General features: G+C 44.0%; 1 protein-coding gene across 3 annotated transcripts in view; it reads left to right on the top strand.

Annotated features, from left to right (window-relative positions):
* The window catches only part of LOC105483473 (ADAM metallopeptidase with thrombospondin type 1 motif 9), a 176,159-nt gene that overhangs the window by 137,592 nt on the left and 12,174 nt on the right, over positions 1-26,393 (top strand). For all 3 annotated transcript variants that reach the window (XM_011744381.3, XM_011744376.3, XM_024793341.2), the window contains 8 exons: positions 2,087-2,257; positions 6,200-6,394; positions 11,149-11,281; positions 11,499-11,593; positions 11,705-11,799; positions 11,891-12,024; positions 13,786-13,877; positions 21,022-21,126. In XM_011744381.3, coding sequence (XP_011742683.2) covers positions 2,087-2,257; positions 6,200-6,394; positions 11,149-11,281; positions 11,499-11,593; positions 11,705-11,799; positions 11,891-12,024; positions 13,786-13,877; positions 21,022-21,126 — 1,020 coding nt within the window. The remainder of the gene's footprint in view (positions 1-2,086; positions 2,258-6,199; positions 6,395-11,148; positions 11,282-11,498; positions 11,594-11,704; positions 11,800-11,890; positions 12,025-13,785; positions 13,878-21,021; positions 21,127-26,393) is intronic.

Raw genomic sequence — 26,393 nt, 5'->3', positions numbered from 1 at the left:
GTACTAAATGCCACCGAATTGTACACCTGTGATAGTTAAAATGGTGCATCTTATATTTTGTGTATTTTGTCACCACAAAAAAAAAAAAAAAAAAAAAAGGCATGGGGCATATCATCGAAGACATTTCTGAATGAAGCTGAGTTCCAAACACAAGTGCCTTTGAGGCAAGGCAGGTGCTAAAAGGAAAGGCTGCCCATTAGATGAAAAAGAGAGGTGGGGTCTGTGGTTCTCCGTAAAGATACTAAAATTAGACATTTAAAAAGACAGTGTGCTAGCTGGGCATGATGGCTCACGCCTGTAATCCCAGCACTTTGGGAGGCCAAGGCAGGAGGATCCCTCGAACCCAGGAGATCAAGACCAACCTGGGCAACGTAGTGAGACTCATCCTACAAAATACTAAAAAATTAGCTGGGCATGGTGGCTCATGCCTGTAGTCTCAGCTACTTGGGACTAAAATGTGGGAGGATGGGTTGAGCCAGGGAAGTTGAGGCTATAGCAAACTGTGATCACACCACTGCACTCCAACCTGGACGACAGAGGGAGACTTTGTCCCAAAGAAAAAAAAAAGAAAAGAAAGAAAAGAAAAGAAAAGACAACATTCTAACCACACAACAAAAATCACAGTTGTTAGATAAGCCCTTTGCCAACAAGATATTCAATCCCTGGCCTAAAAGAAACCGCAGCAGTCTTTGGCACGGTTTTCAGTTAGCTCACCGGGGCTTCCCAGTGCAGTCAAGAGTCTTGAAATGCTGGGGTGACACAGAAGCTTTAGATACAATAGGCTTTCAGTGACCTTTAGAACACAGGGCACTAAGGATAAACTTCAGGGGTAGGGTTTGCTGTTGGTTAAAGCAAAACAAAGAAGAATCTGTGGATGCAATGGAGATTATCCTAGAATGAAACATACCACTTGCTCTGTAATCATCCCTTGACTTATGGGAATAAACATAGCTGTCCCATCCACCTCACAAAGAGATGTGTGACCTGGGGCAAGTAACTTAGGCTCTCAAAGCCCCATTTTCTTCATGTGGAAAATGGAATTACAGTAATTGTTAACTCTCGCTACCTAACTGTCTTCTTTGTTGTCTGCCTTTGCTACTAACATATAAGCTCCTCTCTGAAAACAGGGAACGTGCCATTTGTGTGCACTCTTGTTCACCCAGGAGCTGTCACAGGGCCTGCCACCTAGTAGGAACTTAGTGAATATTTGCAGAATGATGTGGGATGAGAGCAGTTCCTCTGGAGAAGAAAAGGCACCTGGGGCCACAGGAAAGCCCTCTTCAAATAGCTGGAGGAGATTACTTGTGAGAGCTGAAACTTTCCTTTACGCTTCCCTGGAATAGAAAACTAGGACAAGGGCCTGGAACATACAAAGAGATTTGTTTGATTCCATGTTATGAAATGAGACGGCTACCTGGGCAGGTACTGATGTCCCTGACCCTGGAGGTATTTAGACACCAGTTTGGTAAACATTTGGCCATAAGTGTTAAAGCAAGTCACTTGTGAGTAGGGGTTCCAAGTAAATAGGATTTAAGGTCCTTTCTAAACTGAGATTGACTCATTTATACTTTCGTTCCTTCATTTAGACAGCCCGGTGGTGAATGCCAGGAACAGAGTTGTTAGGTAACTGGAGTAAAATGAAGAGTTCTCGGCCAGGCGCGGTGGCTCACGCTTGTAATCCCAGCACTTTGGGAGGCCGAGGCAGGCAGATCACGAGGTCAGGAGATTGAGACCATCCTGGCTAACACGGTGAAACCCCGTTTCTACTAAAAATACAAAAAAATTAGCCTGGCATGGTGGTGGGCACCTGTAGTCCCAGCTACTCGGGAGGATGAGGCAAGAGAATGGCGTGAACCCGGGAGGCAGAGCTTGCGGTGAGCCGAGATCGCGACACTGCACTCCAGCCTGGGTGACAGAGCGAGACTTCATCTCAAAAAAAAAAAAAAAAAAAAGAGGAGTTCTCTGGCAATCCCTGCCCTCAGGGCTCTTATGATCTTAAAGGCTATATAGACAGGTAAACACATAATTACAGTCATAGGATATAAATAACTATGGTTTATTCTTCCCTTTTGTTTGTCTTTAACAGTGCACCAAAACCTGCGGTGAAGGCTCCAGGTACCGCAAGGTGGTGTGTGTGGATGACAGCAAAAATGAGGTGCATGGTGCACGCTGTGACGTGAGCAAGCGGCCGGCAGACCACGAAAGCTGTAGTTTGCAACCCTGCGAGTATGTCTGGATCACAGGAGAATGGTCAGAGGTACCGTCCTGGGGACTGTAACTGTGGTCGGCTCAGCCATGGCCTAAGAGCAGCAGAGGGATGAGTGCAGGAATGTGGGAGACTTGAGGCTACCTGCCCGATCTGCTACTGTGAACTGTGTGTTTTCTGACAAGTCCTCAGCCTTCCCAAACTGGAATTCCTTGTATGCAAAGTGGGAGAGATGTATGAGATGGTCTCTGAGTCCCTTCAGGTCACATTCTGTGATTTACCTTGATGTCCTATTGGCATAAAGAAGAAATTATTGCAGGGGCTGCAAACTCATAGGATGCTTTGAGGTGCCTGAAGACAGTTAAGTATAAGAAAATATTGTAGTGCCAGGGATACAAAAGGGAGAGGTGGTGACTGTGACAAACTAGCATATGCTGTGTGAAGGAAGCAGAATCTCTTTCACTCCAGCTGTGGCCATGCAGAAATGTGGTCTAGTGTTACCAGACCTGATTTCTCAAAAGAGGCTAAAAATCTGGACTAGTATGTGAGATTTCCTAACTTGAAAATGGGGGCTCAAATTTTTGGTTTTAAAATGTTGTAAGGGGCAAACAAACCCTTTCATGAACCAGATGTATTTTGCCTGTTTAACAAACAGCTTCAGAGGAACAAAATAATTTTCTATAATATCCAAAGTATCTCAAGTACCATTTTTTTCATATATCCTCCTGCACACAATGCTTATCTAGATCCTTTTTATTGGTAATAAACCAATAGTAATTATAGCATGATTATATTATTTTCAAACATCATAATATGTTCATGTCTATATGAGAGATCTATAGCGTTCAAACCAGTTGTCATTTGCACAAAAGTATTTAGAGCTTTGAAAGGGAGGCATCTGGACTCACAGTAAAGGTACTGAAAATTGTTAGGTAATATGATTGCTGCCACTGGGTCTCTTCAAAGTTTGACAGGGCAGCAATTTCACATGTTAATGAGATGAATATTTGCATTTAGATGATGTGTGTGTTGAGTGTTGAATTGCTTCCTGCACTAAAGCTGATCCCAAAGTCTTTTCTAATTATCTCTTCCTATCCTTTATTCCTATACATTTTGTCCTTTGAGGGGGCATTTGGCAGTGTCTGGAGACAGTTTGGTTGTAACAACTGGGGAAAGGGGACCCTACTGGCCAGGGTTGGAAGGTGAAGGCCAGGGATAGGGCTAGACATCCGATAGTGCACAGCGCAGCCCTCACAATACAGAATTATCTGGCCCAAATGTCAGTGGTGCTGAGGCTGGGAAACCCTGCTTGACCCCAACCTTGCATCTTCTTGGTATGCCCTGAATAGTACCGTATGCCCTTAGAGAGTGAAGAGGAGACATGGTTCTGATCTTTAGGAAATTGATTTGCTCTTGGCCAGCCAGGAACATGTGGAATCCAAATGAGTGTTCAGAATAGTTCTTGACATTGGGTTTGAGGCATAGGTTCCAACCCATCCAGATCCCAACGCAGGGGGATCTCACCTTTCACCTGGCCAAGACTGACCTCTTAATCTTATCTCCTGTGTAGTACTTTTGTTATGCTGAAAGAGTTTTGATCTCTTTCTAAGACTTGAGTCAATTTACTCCTATAGCTTTAATATAACCGTAACCCCCAAAAGATGAGACAGGGAGAAGATTGAAAAGAAAAAAGGAAGCCTTCCACATTTCTGTAAATTCGCAGGTGTATCATGAATTGAAAAGTCTGAAAATTTATGGGCAACAACTAGAGGGCTGGAAACAGTATTTAGTACAGATACAAGGACCATAGGGAAAGAAGCCTGCAACGAGGGGAGAGGGGCCGAAAGGGACTGGCACCAGCTTTCTCTCTAGAAAAGAAGACATACCTTCTCTCTGGGACCTCTATTACCTGGAGGCCTCTTTGTATGTTTTTCTCCGAGCTCTGCTCCACCTGAATTGGAGGCGGCCCGAGCTGGACTCGCAAAGAAGAGCTCTGTCAGTCCTGATTGACACATGCATTTTCTAGTGGGGACTGAAGTGTACAGCTCATGCAGGGAGCTCACACTCTTACTGTTTTGCTTTGCTGTTATTTTCAATTTAGAAAAGTAATACATGCTCATGTGGAACCAAGCACATACATGAAGACATGCAGAGTCTACAGTATGAGCTTCTCTCTGAAATGGTTTGAGGAAACCAGCAGCAGTCAACATTTTCACAATGCTGATATCAGCTGGCTGAGAGCATCTCTTCTTGCCAGCTTCTTTACAGAGATGTGGAGGCCTCTACATTTAGCCTGACCATATTTGGGGCTCAGTTTCATCAGCAAATGCCTGTCACCCACTGGGCTCCCCCTCCACGTAAATAGCTAGGGGACTGCTTTTGCTCCTGGTTTGTAGGGGTCAAGAGTCTCATTCCTTGCCTCTCTCAAACACACAACTTTGTTTAAGTTAGTATGGACTGATGTCAATGCATGCAAGCACTGGGTTAGACACTAAGATTACCCACAGCTTGGACAGACTTTGTTAGCCATCTGCATGAAACACCCCGGGCTGGCCTTACACTTTCCTGGCCTGGTGTCAACTTGGCCTTCAAACATTTGAACAGCAGCAGCCAAAGAAGGAAGAAATGTACACAGAGCATTTCTATGTCTCGAGCCAACTGGAAGGGAAGGCCCAGGGATGCTCTGCATGCCTCTAGCCGGACTTGTTCTCTCCTGCCTCTGGGATTTCTTCAAGGAGAGCCTTTTCCCTGGAAAAGTTGCAGGAGAAGAAAGCCATGTGACTAAAAGCAGGAGGAGACATTAGGGCAGAGCAGACACTGTGGCTTCTAACTGCCCTTGAGAATTGATGAAAGCTGTGGTCCCTTACCCCAGAAAAAGCATAACACACCACATGTAGTATACTGTTTTGGGGTGTTTATCCCACCCGCACCCAAGAACCTTAAGTCTAGAGAATACCGGCGCTCTACCCCAAGTTTATGAAGCACGTTTACAAAAGATGACCAGTTATTTGATGCCGTTGTCTAAAAATATCATCAAATATCATCAAAACTAAATTAATTGTAACTTAGTTTTATTATTTAAATAGAAAACAATAAAAAAAATTTAACTAAGGAGGTTGAATGTTGGGACACTATAACAATGTGTATTTCTTCTCCATTTCTGTATTGATTGAGTATGTTTAAATGCCATCGAGTTAGGATAGAAGAGTACAGATGAGGGCATGATATAGAGCAAGAGGTAGAAAAGCAGAAAGGTAACATGCCAGTCAACATCTATAGCCTAGCCGGGTGTGGTGGCACGCACCTGTAATCCCAACTACTTGGGAGGCTGAGGCATGAGAATCACTTGAACCTGGTTGCAGTGAGCAGAGATCATGTCACTGCACTCCAGCCTGGACAACAGAGTGAGATGCAATCTCAAAAAAAAAAAAAAAAAAATCTATAGCCAAGGAGAGAGAGGGGAGAAGGAAATTAAATGGAGAGCAAGTAGGAAAGCAAACAGCACCAAGGAGGGAAGGAAAACAGTCCCAGAGTCCCCTTTGGCTCAGTGCTTGGATTTCACACTCAAAATGCCAACTCACGGGTCAGCTGCTGTCTCTTCTTCCCTCCCAATTTGGTGGTCATCATAGATTTAGAAAAGAGCAGTTTGCCAACCTGTGCAGTTGGGCTGAAGATGCAAACCAAATGAATGACAGCTGGAGCACCTCCCCCTCCTCCTCCCCTCAAAACCTCCAGAAGGGGCTTGAGGGATCCCCACCTGCAGTGGAGGCTGAGAAGATGCCAGTGGAAGCACCAGATCCCCGAGGCACCCTGTAGGGTTGCCTGTCTCCTGTGTGCTCAGGGCCTGCCGCTTGAAATGAATAAATAAGCTAATGAAGTGGGAGCTTTCTGCAGCATAGTCACACGGTCAGCGCTCGGTGTGGAGGTCAGGAGCCTATTGTGGGCTGCCCCAGGAACTGCTCGAACCTCTCCTCTCAACCCCTGTCTTTGCAGTGCTCAGTGACCTGTGGAAAAGGCTACAAACAAAGGCTTGTCTCATGCAGCGAGATTTACACCGGGAAGGAGAATTATGAATACAGCTACCAAACCACTGTCAACTGCCCGGGCACGCAGCCCCCCAGTGTTCACCCCTGTTACCTGAGGGAGTGCCCTGTCTCGGCCACCTGGAGAGTTGGCAACTGGGGAAGTGTAAGTAGAAGACTGAGCGCTCAAATCTGAAAACCCTTGGATCTCAACCCCGTATTAAACATGTCCTGCCTAACCCACTCTCCTTAGTAACTCTACTTCCGGGAGAGACCCTGGAGTTAGCAACTTGAAATGGGCTGACAGGGATCAAAGGGACTTCTTTCTGTTTACCAAGGTGGCTTGGTGCTTAGAACATGGGCTCTGAAGCCAGACAGTCTGGATCTGAACCCTGGTTCTGCCACATCCCAGGTGAACAACCTTGGGCAAGTTGCAAAACTTTTGTGTCTCAGTTTTCTCATCTGCAAAACTGGTAGTTGTGAAGATGAAATGAGTTTACATAGGTTGAGCATCCCTAGTCCAGAAATCCAAAATGCTAGAAAATACAAACGTGTTTTAGTGCCAATATGACACTGTAATGAAATGCTCCTTGGAGCATCTTGAGTTTCAGATGTTCAGATTAGGGATATCCAACTAGTAATACTGCAAATATTCCAAAATCTGAAAAAAAAAAAAAATCCGAAATGCAAAATACTTCTGGTCCCCAGCACTTCCAATAGACCTGTATATATAAAGCACTTAGGTTATAATGGCAAATATTTTGTGTATATTTTACTGCAAATTTTTTTTTAAAAAAGCATTTAAATCTGATACTCATAAGAGTTACGGAAGGAGTAGTTATTGTTGCTTATGTTCTTAAGAAGTCTGTATGTTCTAGTGCTTCTGTGTAAGAAATACTTCATTGCATTGGGGTACAACAAGGCAGAATATTTTAAATTGGGACTGCCCTGGAAGACTGTCACAGCCCCCCTGGCTCTGCACCAGGCAGCTCTTAGTCTGGAAAACTGGTCAGGCAGCCAGGCACGATAGCTCACACCTGTAATCCCAGCACTTCGAGAGGCCAAGGTGGGCGGACCATGAGATCAGCAGATCGAGACCAGCCTGGCCATCATGGTGAAATCCTGTCTCTACTTAAAATACAAAATTTTTAAAATTATTATTATACTTTAAGTTCTAGGGTACATGTGTACAGCATGCAGGTTTGTTACATATGTATACATGTGCCATGTTGGTGTGCTGCACCCATTAACTCATCATTTACATTAGGTATATCTCCTAATGCTATCTCTCCCACCTCCCCCCAGCCCACGATAGGCCCCAGTGTGTGATGTTCCCCACCCTGTATCCAAGTGTTCTCATTGTTCAGTTCCCACCTATGAGTGAGAACATTTGATGTTTGGTTTTCTGTCCTTGCGATAGTTTGCTCAGAATGATGGTTTCTAGCTTCATCCATGTCCCTACAAAGGACATGAACTCATCCTTTTTCATGGCTACATAGTATTCCATGGTGTAAATGTGCCACATTTTCTTAATCTGGTCTATCATTGATGGACATTTGAGTTGGTTCCAAGTCTTTGCTATTGTGAATGGTGCCGCAATAAACATACGTGTGCATGTGTCTTTATAGCAGCGTGATTTATAATCCTTTGAGTATATACCCAGTAATGGAATGGCTGGGTCAAATGGTATTTCTAGTTCTAGATCCTTGAGGAATCACCACACAATCTTCCACAATGGTTGAACTAGTTTATAGTCCCACCAACAGTGTAAAACTGTTCCTATTTCTCCACATTCTCTCCAGCACCTGTTGTTTCCTGACTTCTTAGTGATCGCCATTCTAGCTGGTGTGAGATGGTATCTCATTGTGGTTTTGATTTTGCATTTCTCTGATGGCTCGTGATGATGAGCATTTTTTCATGTGTCTGTTGGCTGCATAAATGTCTTCTTTTGAGAAGTGTCTGTTCCTATCCTTCACCAACTTTTGGGGTTGTTTATTTCTTGTGAATTTGTTTGAGTTCTTTGTAGATTCTGGATATTAGCCCTTTGTCAGATGGGTAGATTGAAAAAATTTTCTCCCATTCTGTAGGTTGCCTGTTCACTCTGATGGTAGTTTCTTTTGCTGTGCAGAAGCTCTTTAGTTTAATTAGATCCCATTTGTCAATTTTGACTTTTGTTGCCATTGCTTTTGGTGTTTTAGTCATGAAGTCCTTGCCCATGCCTATGTCCTGAATGGTATTGCCTAGGTTTTCTTCTAGGGTTTTTATGGTTTTAGGTTTGACATTTAAGTCTTTAATCCATCTTGAATTAATTTTTGTATAAGGTGTAAGGAAGGGATCCAGTTTCAGCTTTGTACATATGGCTAGCCAGTTTTCCCAGCACCATTTATTAAATAGGGACTCCTTCCCCATTGCTTGTTTTTGTCAGGTTTGTCAAAGATCAGATGGGTGTAGATGTGTAGTATGATTTCTGAGGGCTCTGTTCTGTTCCATTGCTCTATATCTCTGTTTTGGTACCGGTACCATGCTGTTTTGGTTACTGTAGGCTTGTAGTACAGTTTGAAGTCAGGTAGCGTGATGCCTCCAGCTTTATTCTTTTTGCTTAGGATTGTCTTGGCAATGCGGGCTCTTTTTTGGTTCCATGTGAACTTTAAAGTAGTTTTTTCCAATTCTGTCAAGAAAGTCATTGGTAGCTTGATGGGGATGGCATTGAACCTAAAAATTGCCTTGAGCAGTATGGCCATTTTCACGATATTGATTCTTCCTATTCATGAGCATGGAATGTTCTTCCGTTTGTTTGTGTCCTCTTTTATTTCGTTGAGCAGTGGTTTGTAGTTATCCTTGAAGAGGTCCTTTACATCCCTTGTAAGTTGGATTCCTAGGTATTTTATTCTCTTTGAAGCAATTGTGAATGGGAGTTCACTCATGATTTGGCTCTCTGTTTGTCTGTTATTGGTATATAGGAATGCTTGTGATTTTTGCACATTGATTTTGTATCCTGAGACTTCACTGAAGTTGCTTATCAGCTTAAAGAGATTTTAGGGTGAGACATACAATCATGTCTTCTGCAAACAGGGACAATTTGACTTCCTCTTTTCCTAATCGAATACCCTTTATTTCTTTCTCCTGCCTGATTGTCCTGGCCAGAACTTCCAACACTATGTTGAATAGGAGTGGTAAGAGAGGGCATCCCAGTCTTATGCCAGTTTTCAAAGGGAATGCCTCCAGTTTTTGCTCATTCAGTATGATATTGGCTGTGGGTTTGTCATAAATAGCTCTTACTGAGATATGTCCCATCAATACCTAGTTTATTGAGAGTTTTTAGCATGAAGGACTGTTGAATTTTGTTGAAGGCCTTTTCTGCATGTATTGAGATAATCATGTGGTCTTTGTCTTTGGCTGTGTTTATCTGATGGATTATGTTTATTGATTTGTGTATGTTGAACCAGCCTTACATCCCAGGGATGAAGCCAACTTGATCGTGGTGGATAAGCTTTTTGATGTGCTGCTGGATTTGGTTTGCCAGTATTTTATTGAGGATTTTCGCATCGAGGTTCATCAGGGATGTTGGTCTAAAATTATCTTTTTTTGTTGTGTCTCTGCCAGGCTTTGATATCAGGATGATGCTGGCCTCATAAAATGAGTTAGGGTGGATTCCCTCTTTCTCCATTGATTGGAATAGTTTCAGAAGGAATGGTCCCAGCTCCTCTTTGTACCTCTGGTATAATTCAGCCATGAATCCATCTGGTCCTGGACTTTTTTTGTTTGGTAGGCTATTAATTGTCTCAATTTCAGAGCCTGTTATTGGTGTATTAAGTGATTTAGCTTCTTCCTGGTTCTTGGGAGGGTGTATGTGTCCAGGAATTTATCCATTTCTTCTAGATTTTCTAGTTTATTTGCATAGAGGTGTTTACAGTATTCTCTGATGGTAGTTTGTATTTCTTTGGGATCGGTGGTGATATCCCCTATATCATTTTTTTATTGCGTCTATTTGATTCTTCTCTCTTTTTTTATTAGTCTTGCTAGCAGTCTATCAATTTTGTTGATTTTTTCAAAATACCACCTCCTGGATTCATTGATTTTTTAAAGGGTTTTTTTGTGTCTCTATCTCCTTCAGTTCTGCTTTGATCTTAGTTATTTCTTGCCTTCTGCTAGCTTTTGAATGTGTTTGCTATTGCTTCTCTAGTTCTTTTAATTGTGATGTTAGGGTGTCAATTTTAGATCTTTCCTGCTTTCTCTCCTGGGCATTTAGTGCTATAAATTTCCCTCTTCACACTGCTTTAATAAAATACAAAAAGTAGCTGGGCGAGATGGTGCACACCTGTAGTCCCAGCTACTAGGGAGGCTGAGACAGGAGAATCGCTTGAACCTGGGAGGTGGAGGTTGCAGTGAGCCGAGATCATGCCATTGCACTCTGACCTGGGCAAGAAGAACAAAACTCCATATCAAAAAACAAAAAAAGAAAAAGAAAAAGAAAGAATTGAAAAGTGATCAGGGAAAAGTGTATGATGAGTTGGAAGCAGTTAGGGTATGACCTTGAACAAATTCCTTAATATTTGAGCCCCAATCTCACCTGTAAAAATAAGATAATGGTAATACTATCTCATAGGGGTACAGTGAAGCTTAAATGAAAAAATTATGTGTGTGTGTGTGTGTGTGTGTAAAATTACACAAATTTTATACATACGTATAAGTGTTTTATACATATATATGTTTTTATAAATGCATGAATATGAATCTGTAACGCTTAGCACAGAGACTGGCCCATAGTGCTCAATAAATGTCAGCTTTTTGTATTCAGTGGCACAGAGTCTGAAGTGACACCCTGTACAGGATGACATCAGGGCTCTGAGCTCCACACCACCGGAAGCCTATGCCTCCCACATTCCATAGCCACACCGCCGACTCCCGTTTGTCTTACAGTGCTCAGTGTCTTGTGGTGTTGGAGTGATGCAGAGATCTGTGCAATGTTTAACCAATGAGGACCAACCCAGCCACTTATGCCACACTGATTTGAAGCCAGAAGAACGAAAAACCTGCCGCAATATCTATAACTGTAAGTTGGCCAACTGAAATTATCTTTCTTTAGCATGAAGAACAGGATTATCATTTTTCATTTGATTGCCTGCCCTTTTTAGAAATATGAATTTTTTCTTAAAGAAATCATTCCCTTTGCTAAAAAGTTTTAGTGTGAACAATGTCATTCATTCTATAGGCAGATAATTTACATCTCGGAGCATCACACCCTATTTTTTGTGATTTGTGTTTTCTAGGTGAGTTACCCCAGAATTGCAAGGAAGTAAAAAGACTTAAAGGTGCCAGTGAAGATGGTGAATATTTCCTGATGATTAGAGGAAAGCTTCTGAAGGTGAATGTCAGATACCAGTCATTATTTCAAGAATATTTTTAGAGTAAGTGAACACTGCTCTCATTACCTCATTTCTGAGCCTCTCTTCCTGGGTTATTTATGGTCTTTCAGATATTCTGTGCGGGGATGCACTCTGACCATCCCAAAGAGTACGTGACACTGGTGCATGGAGACTCAGAGAATTTCTCCGAGGTTTATGGACACAGGTAGGAGAGCCAGGCTCAGAAGATCCCAGAGGCCTGGAGATCCCTAGAAATGCTTTCCCATCCTTACCAGAACATTCTCTGTATAATTTAGGTTACACAACCCAACGGAATGTCCCTATAACGGGAGCCGGCGTGATGATTGCCAATGTCGGAAGGATTACACGGCGGCTGGGTTTTCCAGTTTTCAGAAAATCAGAATAGACCTGACCAGCATGCAGATAATAAGTAAGTTAGTGAGGTGTCCTGTGGGAACGTGTGCGTTCTTCTTTCCATTCAGACAGCAAGCATTTCTTGCATATTGGCTAGCAGGGAGGTGCTGAGGGTATGGAGAGGAAGAACACTGGAGGCTTACAGTGCAGCGAGGACAGTCCTGCAGGCAGAGTTTTGTCTTTTTTGTTCACTGCTGTATCCCCAGTGCCTGGAAAGTGGTTCGCACAAGGCAGGTGCTCTCTCCAATTCGTGATGAATGAATTGAATGAATGAAGTAGATGAAAGCACATGAAAGAAGCACCATTGAAATGTGGGAGGTCAGGGCAGCATTCCAGAAAATATGATATTGAAATGGAGACCCTAAGGTCAAGTTAAGGTTAGCCAGGCACAGAGGTCAGTGTGGGGGAGGCAGAGGTGGTAGCAGAAGTATTCAAGGTAGAATAAACAGCAGATACAAAACCCCAAAGCTAAGAAATTCATGGGCAACGTTCACCCCCCACCCCAGCTTTCACCAGCACAGGGTACATGCTTACACGGACATAAAACTAATTTTATTCAGTTGTCAATTTGCAGAAGAAAAGTGGAACACAGAATTACCTTTTCTAAACTAGCCTGTGTGGGGGCTGATTTCATACTCTCGCCAACACTGCATCTCTGTTGGGGACATTAATCATAGAAGTGGTTAAGCACAGCTAAAATACCTCAACATGCTCCCTTGCATAAAGGAAAAACAGAAATAATGAATAATTAATTTTTCCTCATTAACATTATACCCATAATATTGCATTGCTTTTCTCTTGAGATAGATTAAACGTGATTTGGACCAAGATACTTTAAATTTCCTTCAGCTAGACTAATGAGGGCTAAAGGCAGAGGGTCTGCAGTTTCTCCACTTAGGAAGAGACCCCAGCTAAGACCCAAGGGTTCTACATGCTGAAGCAGGCAAGGGCCGCTTTCCTTTCACAATGGAGCACTGGGATTTCCCTCTCACCAAAGTGTGGTGAACTGTAGAAAGATTAAGACCATTCCCGAAAGACAAGGCGGAAAGATGGAACCTGCCTCTGGCCTCCAGTCTCTCTGGCAGATAGCTTTTGCAGGATTCTCAGGTTAACTCCTCCCTTTTCATGTGCAGAGCTCGTCTCAGGAGCTATAATAGGGGTTAACAACACGCACTTTGGGTTGGCCTTGTATTTATTGACTCTTTAAAAAATAAAAAATTACAAGCTAGCCCCAAACTTGAGAAACTGCCATTAATAATTTCAAGATGGGGGTTCTAATTGCTCCACATTTTGGCAATAATAGTGCCTAGGCCACAGGAGGACAGAGGAAACCTCAGGGAATCACTCCTAAGTAGCTGGAAATGCTTTCTTTCTGGCTTATTTCCCCCTGGCCTGAAGCCCGTGACGCAGGATAACAGGAGGTTCTCAACCAGCCAATTACGCTACATTTAAGTGAGGTGATTCACATATTTATTTATGTAGGAATCAATTCCAAAGTCGTTTGAAACCCCCTTTTTGGCTTCCATACTGTGGGAAGACAGACCTTCAGGGCTGATGAAGCCCAGGGAATGAAGCTCCCAGAACCACAAATATAATGAGGAAAAAGCTAGTGAGCATCTGGATCAATTTGCCCACTAATAGTTCACATTGCTTCTTTCTCTCCCATTCCCTCTTATTCTTCTTCTTCTCTTCTGTCTCCTTGTTAATGTCCCATTCCTTCCTTGCCTTTCTCCCACTCTTAACTTCCCCTGCCTTTAACCCCTTCTCCACCCCACAGCCACTGACTTACAATTTGCAAGGACAAGCGAAGGACATCCCGTCCCTTTTGCCACAGCCGGGGATTGCTACAGCGCTGCCAAGTGCCCACAGGTATGTCCTTGGTGCCTTCCCCCTTGCGAGGGATTTACTTCCCACTTTCCCGGGGACACCCTCAGTTGCATCTGTTCCTGGGAATGTGATTAGAACAGTTGCTCTGGAGGGCAGTTTGGCCACATGTATCAAGACCCTCACAAATGCTCTGGAGTCTAATCTCGTAATTCAGCTCCTGAAAGTGGGCCCTAAGGAAACGATCATAGCTACATGCCTAACTTCTGCATTCAACAAAACATGTCAGCTTAGAAACAAATTAGATGTCGGGTAGCGAGGGCTTGGTTAAACAAATTATTGTGGTTAATAAAAGGAATATTGTACAGTCAGCAGAGTGCTAGTAAATATTTAATGACTGACTCTTCTAAAAAAAAAAAAAAAGGTCCTGCTTTGTAACATTTGTCAATTGCCATGGTATAAATATTCTCCCCATAATTGATTTCATCAACATTATGTCATCAACATTATGTCACTAAATGGAGGGCTAGGAAGAAGGCAGACAGTTGACTCTCAAAAGTCAGTTCAAGCGAGTGCCAACACACCACTGTCAGCCTTCATGAATCTGAATATTGCATGATATAGAAAAACACTTTACACGGATTAGACAGAAAACACAAGATGCAAAACAGTACATGCATTATGATCCCATCTGTATTTTCTTTTAATGTATAAACAGAGAAAAAGTTTGGAAGAACTTTTTCAAAATATTAGTTGGGTATATTGCTAAGTTTTTGGGTTTTTTTATGTTTAACTTTGCTGGATTTCCTAAATTTTTCAAAATAAGCCTGAAACCAATTTTTTTTTTAAATAAATAAAGGTTGGACCTGGAGATCTCAGAATTTTCAAGACTTATCTGGGTTTCCTTTGGTTCCTGAACAGTACTCAGAAGTGGCTCTAGAATAGTCTTAGCAACAAATCAGCTGACCTTTCTTGAGTGCTCACTTTGTGCCAGGCGCAATCCTTTTTACTGGAGACTCATAAACATTCATCCCTTGAGAAATTTAAAGCCTATTAGAGAGGATGACAGGTTAACGAAGACCCATGAGATAATAATATATTCTAGAAGTCCTCCAGGACCAAGGTTTGGGGCTCTGCGGATGTCATTGACTCAACCTGTTACCCCTACTTCAGTTCTACAGAGTTTGCAGTGTTCAGACAAGAAGTGCAAATTCATCATCTTCTGCTGGATGACTTTTCAGCAGAGCCACTCAGCAGCAATCTTTCTGCCCATTCTGTGGTTCTACACTTTCTTGCCTGAGAGAGGCGTGGCAAGTTTTAGCTTGTCTTTTGAAACATGCTGTCATAATCAGCTCCGGCTTATTTTGCAAAGCAGGCATTGGTCTTTGCAAAGCAGGCATTTGGTCTGCCCTTGGAAGGCGGGACAAACCATGAATTCAGTGATTCTGGACAGGAGAACTTGGCCACAGTTTTCTCTTCGGTTTGAGGGAGGTCTGCACAAATCTGTTGTTAAACTCTGTCAAGAGTTTCTCACTTTGCCTGTGCACCTTCAAAAGTCTGAAGATTGGGACTCCGTGATGCACTCAGAATCCCAAGCCCTGTCTCCATAGGATGGATTTACCCCCAACTACAGAGAACGTCCAAAGACAAACACATCTGAACATTCTTTTAACGAAGTGTTTTTTCAGCCTCATGCTTTAGAAGAATGTTGCTAAACATTTTAGAGAAGGGAGAGGAAGCTCTCAGGGGAGAAAGAAAATAAACAAAGGACATAATGGTGAAAAGACTTTCTTCCATTACCCAGGAATCGAAAACTTTTGAAGTGCGGTGTTTTTTAGGGCAATTGATGGCTTCAAAAACCCCATTGGTATCTGTTGCATTTTAGTGGCTAATATATTGACCCTGTCCTGCTTTCTTCAAATGTCTCAGGATTTTCTCGTTTCTCTATGCACATCCTTTGGGAAGCTTAAGTAAATGAAAAGTAATTTGCATTCATTTATTTTAATAATTCACAGACAAATGAACTGATTGCTTTGCTAAATCCTGACAATGAAGCAATTCCTAAATGGGAAAACCCAAAGCTTGTGAGAGGCTAATTTATTTTTTCCCAGCTCATTCTTCAAACCATATTGGGTACTTTAAGAATTCAATTCCTTAGACATGTATATTTAACACCAGCTATACTGATGCAAGATGTGAGTTTTTCCAATCAGTTTTCCAGGAAAAGGTTTGTAGAAAGCGCAATTGTGGAGGCTGCTTCAGAGTGGATGCTTCAGCCTTTGACCTAGTGATTGCCCAGAAATCGCAGCAGAATGATGTTGTGTTTGAGAACTTGTTTCTTCTACCTCAGTGACCACTATTGCTTTGTGGATGTATTTATTAATAAGAGTGGGTTCCCCGATAGCCCTCATCTTGAAACATAACCAGAATTTTTTTATCCTGACAGTAGATGTGACACTGTTATTGTTGATGGTATTAATAGCTAGCATTTATTATGCATCTATGCTTTAGTCACTGTACTCAGTATTGTCTACTCCATGTAGCATTTAAATCACCAGAGTATTCTATGAAAATGCCTCCTTTCTAAAGAGGAAGAGGGTGAGGAGTAGAAATTGGGAGGATTTACCCAAACCTACACAGCTGCTGCTCAGTAGAGTCTGGATTTGATCCTAAGTGTGTCTGAATTCATATCCATGATAGTAGATGTGTCTTTTGATTCTGTTTTCAGGCAACATTTCTGCAACATTTGCTCTTGTACAACAGAAAACAGGATTATCCTTTGGTCTAAGCACATCTTTTGCAAACCTTTAGGGACCATCTAGTAAACGTACAACTCTTAATCCTCTTCCTTAGAATAGGCAACAGAAGGTAGTGTTTACAACTCATGTGCCCTTTAGACCTTGAAGATAAGGCTCTTAAGGGCAAAGATGTCCCAGAGCAGAGGCAAAAAGAACATTAGGTCTTCCCTGGTGGAACTCAACTTTCAGAGTGCTAACAATCAGCTAGGACATTTGCTGAAATGCAGATCCCTAAACTGGAAAGGGCAGAAGGAAAATGAGGACGATGATCTGTTGCATCTGGGTTCCTCAACCCCTCTGGGAAGACAGACCTATTAGACGTATATATTGAGCGTGTTCAGACACTGGACACCCAGGTCGGCTGGGGGCATTGTCCAGAAAGAAGCTGGATCAGCAACCTGAATCTCCCGAAAACTTCAGTGCCAAAGCAGATCAAGTCTCCTTTCTCTTGCAGTACAGGTGGGACAGGCAGGCTGAGTGGAAAGCAGAATTGAGGGAAAAAAGAGGGGCATTCTTGGCACTAGGATGGCCTAGGCACTTTGAATTATGTGGACCCACTCCTGCGGACAGAAATTGTAGTAAGATAAAAAAATTTGGGGGAAGGGGGTGGCAGGCCTAGTGGCTCAGGCCTGTAATCCCAGCACGTTGGGAGGCTGAGGGAGGTGGATCACTTGAGGTCAAGACCAGCCTGGCCAACATGGTGAAACTCCATCTTTACCAAAGAAAAAATTAGCTAGGCCTGGTGGTGCACACCTATAGTCCCAGCTACTGGGAAGGCTGAGGTATGAGAATCACTTGAACCCGGGAGGCAGAGGTTGCAGTGAGCCAAAATCACACCACTGCACTCCAGCCTGGGTGACAGTGAGACCCTGTCTCAAATAAACTAAAAGAAAACAAAATGGCCAATTGAATAATGCAACATACAAAACCCAGTGTCTGAGGAGGCTTCAGTGCAGCTACAATTAGGAACACCTGAGCACGGCATCCATGCCACCACATAAGAACCACGAACCTCTGTAGCATATTGTCATAAAAATTTTGACACAGAGCCATACTCTGTTGCCCATGCTGGAGTGCATTTGCATAATCTTGGCTCACTGCAACCTCCACCTCTCAGTCTCCCGAGTAGCTAGGATTACAGGCACGCACCACCATGCCCAGCTAATTTTTGTGTCCGGAATTGGTGGGTTCTTGGTCTCGCTGACTTCAAGAATGAAGCTGTGGACCCTCGCGGTGAGTGTTACAGCTCTTAAAGATGGCATGTCCCGAGTTTATTCCTTCTGATGTTCAGACCTGTCCAGAGTTTTTTCCGTCTGGTGGGTTCATGGTCTCTCTGCCTTCAGGAGTCAAGCTGCAGACCTTCAGTGTTACAGCTCTTAAAGGCAGCACACACCCAAAAAGTGAGCAGCAACAAGATTTACTGTGAAGAACAAAAAAACAAAGCAGAAGCAGTTTGCCACTGTGGCCTCCCGCAGCCTGCTTTTATTCCCTTATCTGACCCCACCCACATCCTGCTGATTGGTCCATTTTACAGAGAGCTGATTGGTCCGTTTTGACAGGGTGCTGATTGGTATGTTTACAAACCTTGAGCTAGACACAGAGCACTGATTAGTGCATTTACAATCCTTTAGCTAGACAGAAAGGTTCTCTAAGTCCCCACCAGATTAGCTAGATATAGAGTGCTGATTGGTGCATCCACAAACCCCGGGCTAGATACAGAGTGCTGATTGGTGCATATATAATTCTCCAGCTAGACATAAAAGTTCTCCAAGTCCCCATCTGACTCAGGAGCCCAGCTGGCTTCACCTAATGGATCTCCTTGGGGGGCCACAGGCAGAGCTGCCTGCCAGTCCCCACTCCTCAGCCCTTGGACTTTGGATGGAACCGGGTGCCATGGAGCAGGGGGCGGCACCAGTTGGGGAGGCTCAGGCTGCCTGGGAGCCCACTGCCGGGGAGGGGGAGTGGGCGGAGGGGGGGCCAGAGGGTGCAGGGAGGGGGTATTGGGCATGGCAGGCTGCAGGTCCAGAGACCTGCCCGCGGGGAGGCGGCTGAGGCCCGGCAAGAATTCGAACGCAGCGTGGGCGGGCTGGCAGTGCTGGGGGTCCTGGCGCACCCTTCGCAGCTGCTGGCTGGGGTGCTAAGCACCTCGCTGCCCACGGCCAGCGGTCCCGGCCGGCCGCTCTGAGTGCGGGGCCTGCCTAGCCCATGCCCACCCTGAGCTCGCGCTGGCCGGCGAGCGCAGCGCACAGCCCTGGTTCCCGCCAGCACCTCTCCCTTGACACCTCCCCGCAAGCAGAGGGAGCCACCTCCAGCCTTGGCCAGCCCAGAGAGGGGCTCCCATAGTGCAGCAGCAGGCTGAAGGGCTCCTCAGGCACGGCCAGAGTGGACGCTGAGGTCGAGGAGGCACCAAGATCAAGCGAGGGCTGCTAGCACGTTGTCACCTCTCAATTTTAGTAGAGATGGGGTTTCACCACGTTGGGCCAGGCTGGTCTTGAACTCCCAACCTCATATGATCCACACGCTTCAGCCTCCCAAAGTGCTAGGATTACAGGCATGAGCCACCACACTCAGCCCAAAAATATTTTTTAAATATTACCTACTGTCTGCCAGGTAATGAGTGACATGCATTATGCCTTCTAGCTAATCACCTCCTATTCACAGGTTAAGTCTTACTAATCTATTTTACAGATGGGCTCCTTGCCTGAGGTCACATGCAAGTAAAGAAGGGAGCAAGATTCTAGGGTAAATCTATCCTTTGTACCAGGTTTTCAATCAGCCTCAGCACTGTTGACATTTCAGGCTGGAGAATTTTCCGTTGTGGGCTGTCCTGTGCATCACAGCAGCATCCTTGGTCTCTACCCACCAGATGCCAGTAGCAGCACCACTCCCTGCCCCCCACAGTGTGACAAACAAAAATGTTTTCAGATACTGCCAAATTTCCCCTGGGGTCAAAATCGTCCCCTGTTGAGAACCACTGATTTAGTCCAAACTAAGTCCTCTGGTCACCTCTATCTTGTGGAATCTAGCACTCCAGAAATGTTTATAAACTTTTGTTAGTCAATATTTATGGAACTGGCATTGAGAGACCTCTAAGCTACACCTAGTCCTGGAAATCTTAATTGAGGAGCTAGGATATAATATTTAAGTGGCTAGTCATATGTTACAAACCATAGCTGATTCAATAAACAAAGCAATAGTAAGGCCCTGCTCTCAATAAGCTTCCTGTTCATATTGAAGAGATCAGACGAACACTTACAAAGCAACTAGAAAATGTAAGACAGATGCCATCTTTTTGCATATCTAAGTGCCAGCCTTAGCTGATTTCATTTAGTCCTCTGTACAGTGCTCAGAAGGAAGAGAGTTTTAGTACCTTCCATTTTACAGATGAATAAACTGAGGTTCCAAGAGGTGAGAAAAGATCTGTCCAGGATCTAATCACAGGTGAAAGAACTTTATTTACATGTGGGTCTGATCAGCTGTGAGCTCCTCCTTGCCTCTCTTCTTGTTTATAAGAGATTGTTTTGACAAAGGGCTGGCTTGTCAGGTTTAGAAAGAAAACAATCAGGAGTGTTCATGTGGAATATTTTTAGCTCTGAAACTGCTCATTGTGGAGTAGGAAGCCTCAAGAAGAAAGTATTTCAGATGCCTTTGCGAGTCGTTTTTGAAAGACAGAGTTAGACAGTTGGAGAAAGCAGTGAGAGGGTCTTTCTTCTGCACCGTCTCTTTAGAAATCAATATAGAGGCACCAGAGGCCATATTCTGAAAGGCACCTTCGGTGGGGTTTGGAAGATGTCCCTTACCAGACGGAGCCTGGAAGCCGCATCCGCCAGGCCCAGGTGGTCTTGAGCAGGCCAACCCTGCCCTCTGCTGACCGTCCTGGGGAAAGCGCCTCTTTGAAGTCCCGCCCTGCTGTGCTTAGTACGCGGTGTGCTAATCGCCCCAGGGAGCTGGAAGCCCAGGAAGCTTGGCACCAAGATCTTGTTAGAAAAATTACACTGTGACATTTTGTTCCTGAAGGAATCTGATAATTGTGAGCAACATCAGGACTGCTGTGTTAGGGAGGCCGAATGGAACAAGGACTTTGAAGTCAGGAGGATGTGAGTTGGACTCTTACCGTATCCTGAAGAAGTTAATCACCTCCGTCACGCCTCAGTTTCCCCATCTGTAAAGAAAACCTCCTTCATAGAGCTCTTTCGAGGATGATTAAGATGATGCATGAAGAATGGCTGGTCCTGGGCAAACAAAACTAAATACAATCAATAATTAGTAGCTATCACAATTAATCAACATCCTTCCCTTTTCCAAAGTACCTTTTATTGTATCACCTTTGCCTTTGCTTTTGTTGGGGACATCATGTGGACTGAAAATCTCTTGTTGGTCGTGTATTCCAGGGTCGTTTTAGCATCAACCTTTATGGAACCGGCCTTTCTTTAACTGAATCTGCCAGATGGATATCACAAGGGAATTACGCTGTCTCTGACATCAAGAAGTCTCCGGTAAGGTTCTACAGATGGGTTGAGAGATGAATTTTGATTTCTTTCTCTCGTTCTTGTCTTTATAACTGTGGTAGTGGTGCTGAGGGAACAAACGAATGTGCTTTCCCACTTAAGCCATTTTGCAGTGTCAGGAAGACCATTTAGGAAATAAACCTAGGGTGCAGTGTTTACATGTGATTAAAGTCTGAGAGCCCTGTTCACTTCTGGTGAATTCTTCCTCGAGAGGTGAACATAGAACCATCCAAGTAATTAGAAAAACTACCTAACCAGGAAGGTAAAAGCAGGAAGAAGCCTCTGTCGAGGGTGTGGCTCAGACATCTTTCAGTTAGCCAGCTTGCAGTTCATTCTGTGAACCAAGGGGAAATGACCTCTTCTTTTGTTTAGAATAATTGAAATACAGATGGAGCTAGAAGACAGATAACTTATTAAGTGATATAGCTGGAGAGCTAGCGATACACACACAGGGTCTATAATAATAAGTTTTTCACACTCTAAAATCTGGCTGGTCAAGGTGTGGTCTACGCAGTGCATCAGTGTCACCTGGGGGTGTGTTGGAAATGCAGGTTCTGCGGCCCAGACCCTAGTGAGTCAGAGTCTACAGCTGAACAAGGTCGTAGGTGGTGATGGGCACGTACAGCTTGAGAAGCACTGTGCTGTGCAGGCGGTTCCCAACTTAACGACGGTTCCACTTGATTTTTCAACTTCACCATAGTTCAAAAGCAAATCACACAGTAGAAACCCTACTTCGGGTACCCATACAACCGTTCTGTTTTTCACTCAGTACAGTGTTCAATCAATTACACGAAATATTCAACACTTTGTTATAAAATAGACTTTGTGTTAGATGATTTTGCCCCACTATAAGCTAATGAAAGTGTTCTGAGTACATTTAAGGTAGGCTAGGCTAGGCTGTAGTGTTCAGAAGGTTAGAGATATTAAATGCATTTTTGACTTAATGGTATTTTCGACTTGAGATGTGTTTATTGAGACATAACCCCATTGTAAATTGAGGAGCATGTCAACTGTGTACTGTTTCTCACCTTGGGTGTATAGTGGAATCACCTGAGGAATTTTAAAATGCACCTTCCCAGGTCCTTCCCACACAGATGAACTGAATCAGAATCTCTTGAGGGTGGGGGAGCCCTGGCAGGAGTAGAATGTAAAGCTGCCCAAATGATTCAGATGTACAGCCAGGTCAGAAACCGCTGCCACTTACAGCCTTCCCTCTGAAGTCCTAAGAGTGTGGGGCAGAAACCCGGCTCATGAAAAAATATGTTTAAGTTTACCCAAGCATGGCCCATTTCTCCAATCCCACCTCAGCCAGGAGCCCTGCCTGGGGTTGCCTCAGAAATGTGGGTAGGGGAAGACAAAGAAGAGAGCTGGGAAAGTAGGGTATTTTTACAAGGCAGAACTGCCAGATAAAATACAGGACACCCAGTTAAATTAGAATTTCAAACACACATTGAGGATCGCTTGATCCTAAGAGTTCGAGACCAGCCTGGGCAAGGTAGTGAGACCCTGGTTTTGCAAAACCTTTAAAAATCAGCTGGACGTGGTGGTGCATGCCTGCAGTCCCAGCTACTTGGAGGTTGAGGTTGGAGGATCCCTTGAGCCCAGGATGTTGAGGGGGCAGTGAGCCATGATTGCGCCACTGCATTCCAGGCTGGGCTGCAAAGTGAGACACCATCTCTCTTTTTTTTTTTTTTTTCAAGTACACAATGAACATTGTTTACAACAAGTATACTGTTACCATTACATGGGACATAGTTATACTAAACATGTATATGTTGTTTATCTGAAATTCAAATTTAGCCAAGCATCCTGTATTTTTATTTTCTAAATCTGAAAACTCTATTGCAAACACTTCTACCTAATCAAAATAAGAATGTAAAAAAGCAGCTCAACCTGCCTCCCTCACCTAAGAGGAGAAATGTCCAATTGTGACATTCCAGGAAAATCTGTTTCCTGATCTCTTTTTCTAGCTGCCATGATTGTGTCTGTGAAAAAAGCTATCTCACTCTCTCTCTTCTCCATCTAAGCCAATCAGTGACCTCAAATCTGATTAAATAGCCATATTGATTACTTGTAAATTAGTCATTAAATATTTTTCCTTGCACTGAAAGGAGTAAAGATAGCTGAGAGAGAGAGAGCATGAGCTTTAGAATGTGCCCTGAAATTATGTTCTTCCCCCATTTCTTCCCTCCAAAATCTATATATTATGTTTCTTATCTATTGACAAATAAAAATTGTGTATTTTTATTGTGTACAACATGATGTTTTGAAATACACTGTATGTTTCAGTGACCCAGAACCAAAAAATTTGCCTGTCTAGTGCCGCTGCACTGCAGCCTGGGTGATAGAGTGAGACTCTGTTAAAAAAATAAGTAAATAAATAAATAAAAATGTGATTGTAGGAAACCCATGTAGATAAACTGTAACATAAATTATATTTGTTAGCTGGTTACTACTGTTTCAGCCAGAAACTAAAAATAATTAAAGCCAGGAGCACCACCTTATGGAAAGAATGATCACTACATGGGCTGTTCCCCAAGGCTTTTGGGAGATGCCTGGGCTGGAGGGAGCTGGGTTTAACAATTGCCTGTCGGCATTTTTTTTTTTTTTTTCTTATTCTTGGTGTTCTTTGGCAGCTCAGAGAGTCTGAACTCAAAATTAATCTCCAGGGCCTGTCGAGTACTCCTTATGAGTATCTGGCAGCTGGGACTGAGCCCTCTCTAGCCCCCGGCTGTCAGGAGAAATGCTGCCTGACTTCCCCTGTGTGGTCCAGAGAAGCATCTCCTAGCGATGCTTCCTGAAAATATGCTCCACCGCCCAACACATTTGGGAGAAAATGCTAGTATATTGTATTTCATTCCTGAAGAGTCACAGTAAGCATTAGCATGTGAGATGGGACCAAATTATACAGGAAATAAACCTGTGTAACTTTAGCCAGCATTCCACTAAAGCAGTGGTTCTCAAACTCACGAGTGCATCACCATCACCTGCAGGGCTTGTTAAAACACAAACAGGTGGCTAGATGTGGTGGCTTGTGCCCATAATCCCAGCACTTCGGAAGGCTGAGGCAGGAGGATTGCTTGATCTCAGGAATTCAAGACCAGCTTGGGCAACACAGGGAGACCCAATCTCTACCAAAAAAAAAAAAAAATAGCTGGGTGTGGTGGTGTGCACCTGTAGTCTTAGCTACTCAGGAGGCAGAGGTGAGGAGGAGCCTGGGTGGTCAAGGCTGCAATGAGCCATGATTGTACCACTGCACTCTAGCCTGGGCAACAGAGTGAGACCCCATCTCAAAACAAAACAAAACAAAACCCACCACATGATCAGTCTGAGGAGAGGCCAGAAATTGACATCTGTAACCATTTCCCACATGATGCTGATGCCCCCGATCTGGAGTCACATTTTGAGAACCACTAACCTAAATGAAGCCAACCACAAAACCTTCTTTTCCAAGTTACAGCTTTTAATTTCCCCCAAATAACCAGGGTCCCATGAAACACACTTCAGGAATTGTGCCATATCCTGTTCCCACTCGATACCTACCACGGTCTGGCCCCCCAGGGCCTGTGGCCCAGTCTTCTCTGGGATGCTCACACCCTGGCCAGTTATAACACTCTCTTTTCCAAATAGCCCTGTTTCAGCTCTCAAATAATCATTCCTCACTTTCTTTTGCTTTTCTGCCGGGAGCTACGGGGTGGGGGGTGGGTGGAAAAGAAAACCTCAATTTTCCAAATCTCCTTGGCAATAAAATGTTTTCCCCAAGCAAAACTAAAAGAGAGCTGTAGTCCTTCAGGGTAAAACTAGATATCTGGTACCACTTGGAGAACAGCAACGCTGTCTCACTTCCAAGGGCAAAACTGGTCAAAATCAGTCTCAATATCAAGTTCACTGTTGTGAGCAATGGAGAGGACTCTTTCTCTGGTTTACCCTAATTATAGTTAAAATAGCTAGTATTTATTGGGCAGCTTACATACATTAAATCTGCATCTTCCTCCCAGCTGTGCCGTCACTGGGAGATTGGAACAACAAGGTGAGAATAAGGTCAAATTCTTGGGATGTTAAGTTGAGCTGGTGGTGGGATCAGCCCCTCTAGCCTGTAGCAGCTCAGCCCTCGGTGCCACAATGAAAACCATCAGTGGCTGCAGAGCCCAGAGGTCAAGTATGTGGCCTCTGAAATCTGACCGCCAGAGTCTGTGCCCACTGGCTCTGCCATCTTGGGCAAGTTATTTAAATTCCGGGAAAATGGGGGTGGGGAGAGGGGGGACTCAGTTTGTTCATCTATAAAATAGGGACTGTAGTGGCCCGTTTCTCACTGACTTCTTGTGAAGCATAAATGAAATAAAAATGTAAAGCTGTTGGTATCCTACTGGGCAAATAGCAGGAGCACAAGTATTAGCTATTAATGTTATAACGTTTTCATAGCCCTGAGGCTTGCCACATTGTTTCAGAAGTTTGGCCAAGGTGACTAAGGAAGGGAGCTGGCTTGAGACAGCTGGTGGGAAGGACATCCAAATGCAGTGTAAGCCCAGGCTGGGCCTGTCCACATGGCTGCCACCTGACCCCAGGAATAAGTTGTGTGAAACACCCCTTGGTTGGGGGTGGACTTCTGGGCAAGTGCTTTAGCTGCACCAGCTCAGCTAGGGGTCTAGTAAGTCTCTCCTCACTCTGCTTAGATATCTGCATGAGGGACAGACAGACAGAAAGGAGACCATGGGCCAGAGACGAGGGCTGAAAGAAAATGTCAGAATTTCAAGCTCCTCTGTCAGCGATGCGGTATACCCTCAACTCTCCAATGTGCCAGAATGTGAAAGTGCCCTTCAGCCCCACCCAGAATTCCACCACAGCTCCCCATGCCCATTCTCAGAGCTGCCCATTTTGGTCTCCTTCAGGTAGAAGATTCTGGAACAGGCCTTCAGAGACAGGCAGCATGAAAGGATGATCACGTCTTGGCTGGGTGTGAGAGGCGCTTACAGGGCTTTTTGTCTTCCTTGTGTGCCTGGGGAATTTGCAGGGTCAGGGAAGAACTTGGGCCACTGTTCTAAGGGATATATTCTAACAGACATTCCTGTGCTAGAGCAAGGGCTGTAAATCAAAGAACTGCTTTGAAATTAAAAAATAACGAAAGTTATATTACCATAGAGGGGATGGATTCAGTTCCTATCCTTCAGTTCACTTGCAAACAGTGGAGTTCAGGCACCTGAAATAAACACACGTGTGTACACACACACATGCTCAGTGCCGTCTTCTCTCATGTA

This window comes from Macaca nemestrina, chromosome 2 (assembly GCF_043159975.1).
Source record: "Macaca nemestrina isolate mMacNem1 chromosome 2, mMacNem.hap1, whole genome shotgun sequence".
Classification (NCBI taxonomy): domain Eukaryota; kingdom Metazoa; phylum Chordata; class Mammalia; order Primates; family Cercopithecidae; genus Macaca; species Macaca nemestrina.
The sequence above is the reverse complement of the archived record's forward strand: the minus strand, read 5'-3'. Positions and strand labels throughout refer to the sequence as shown.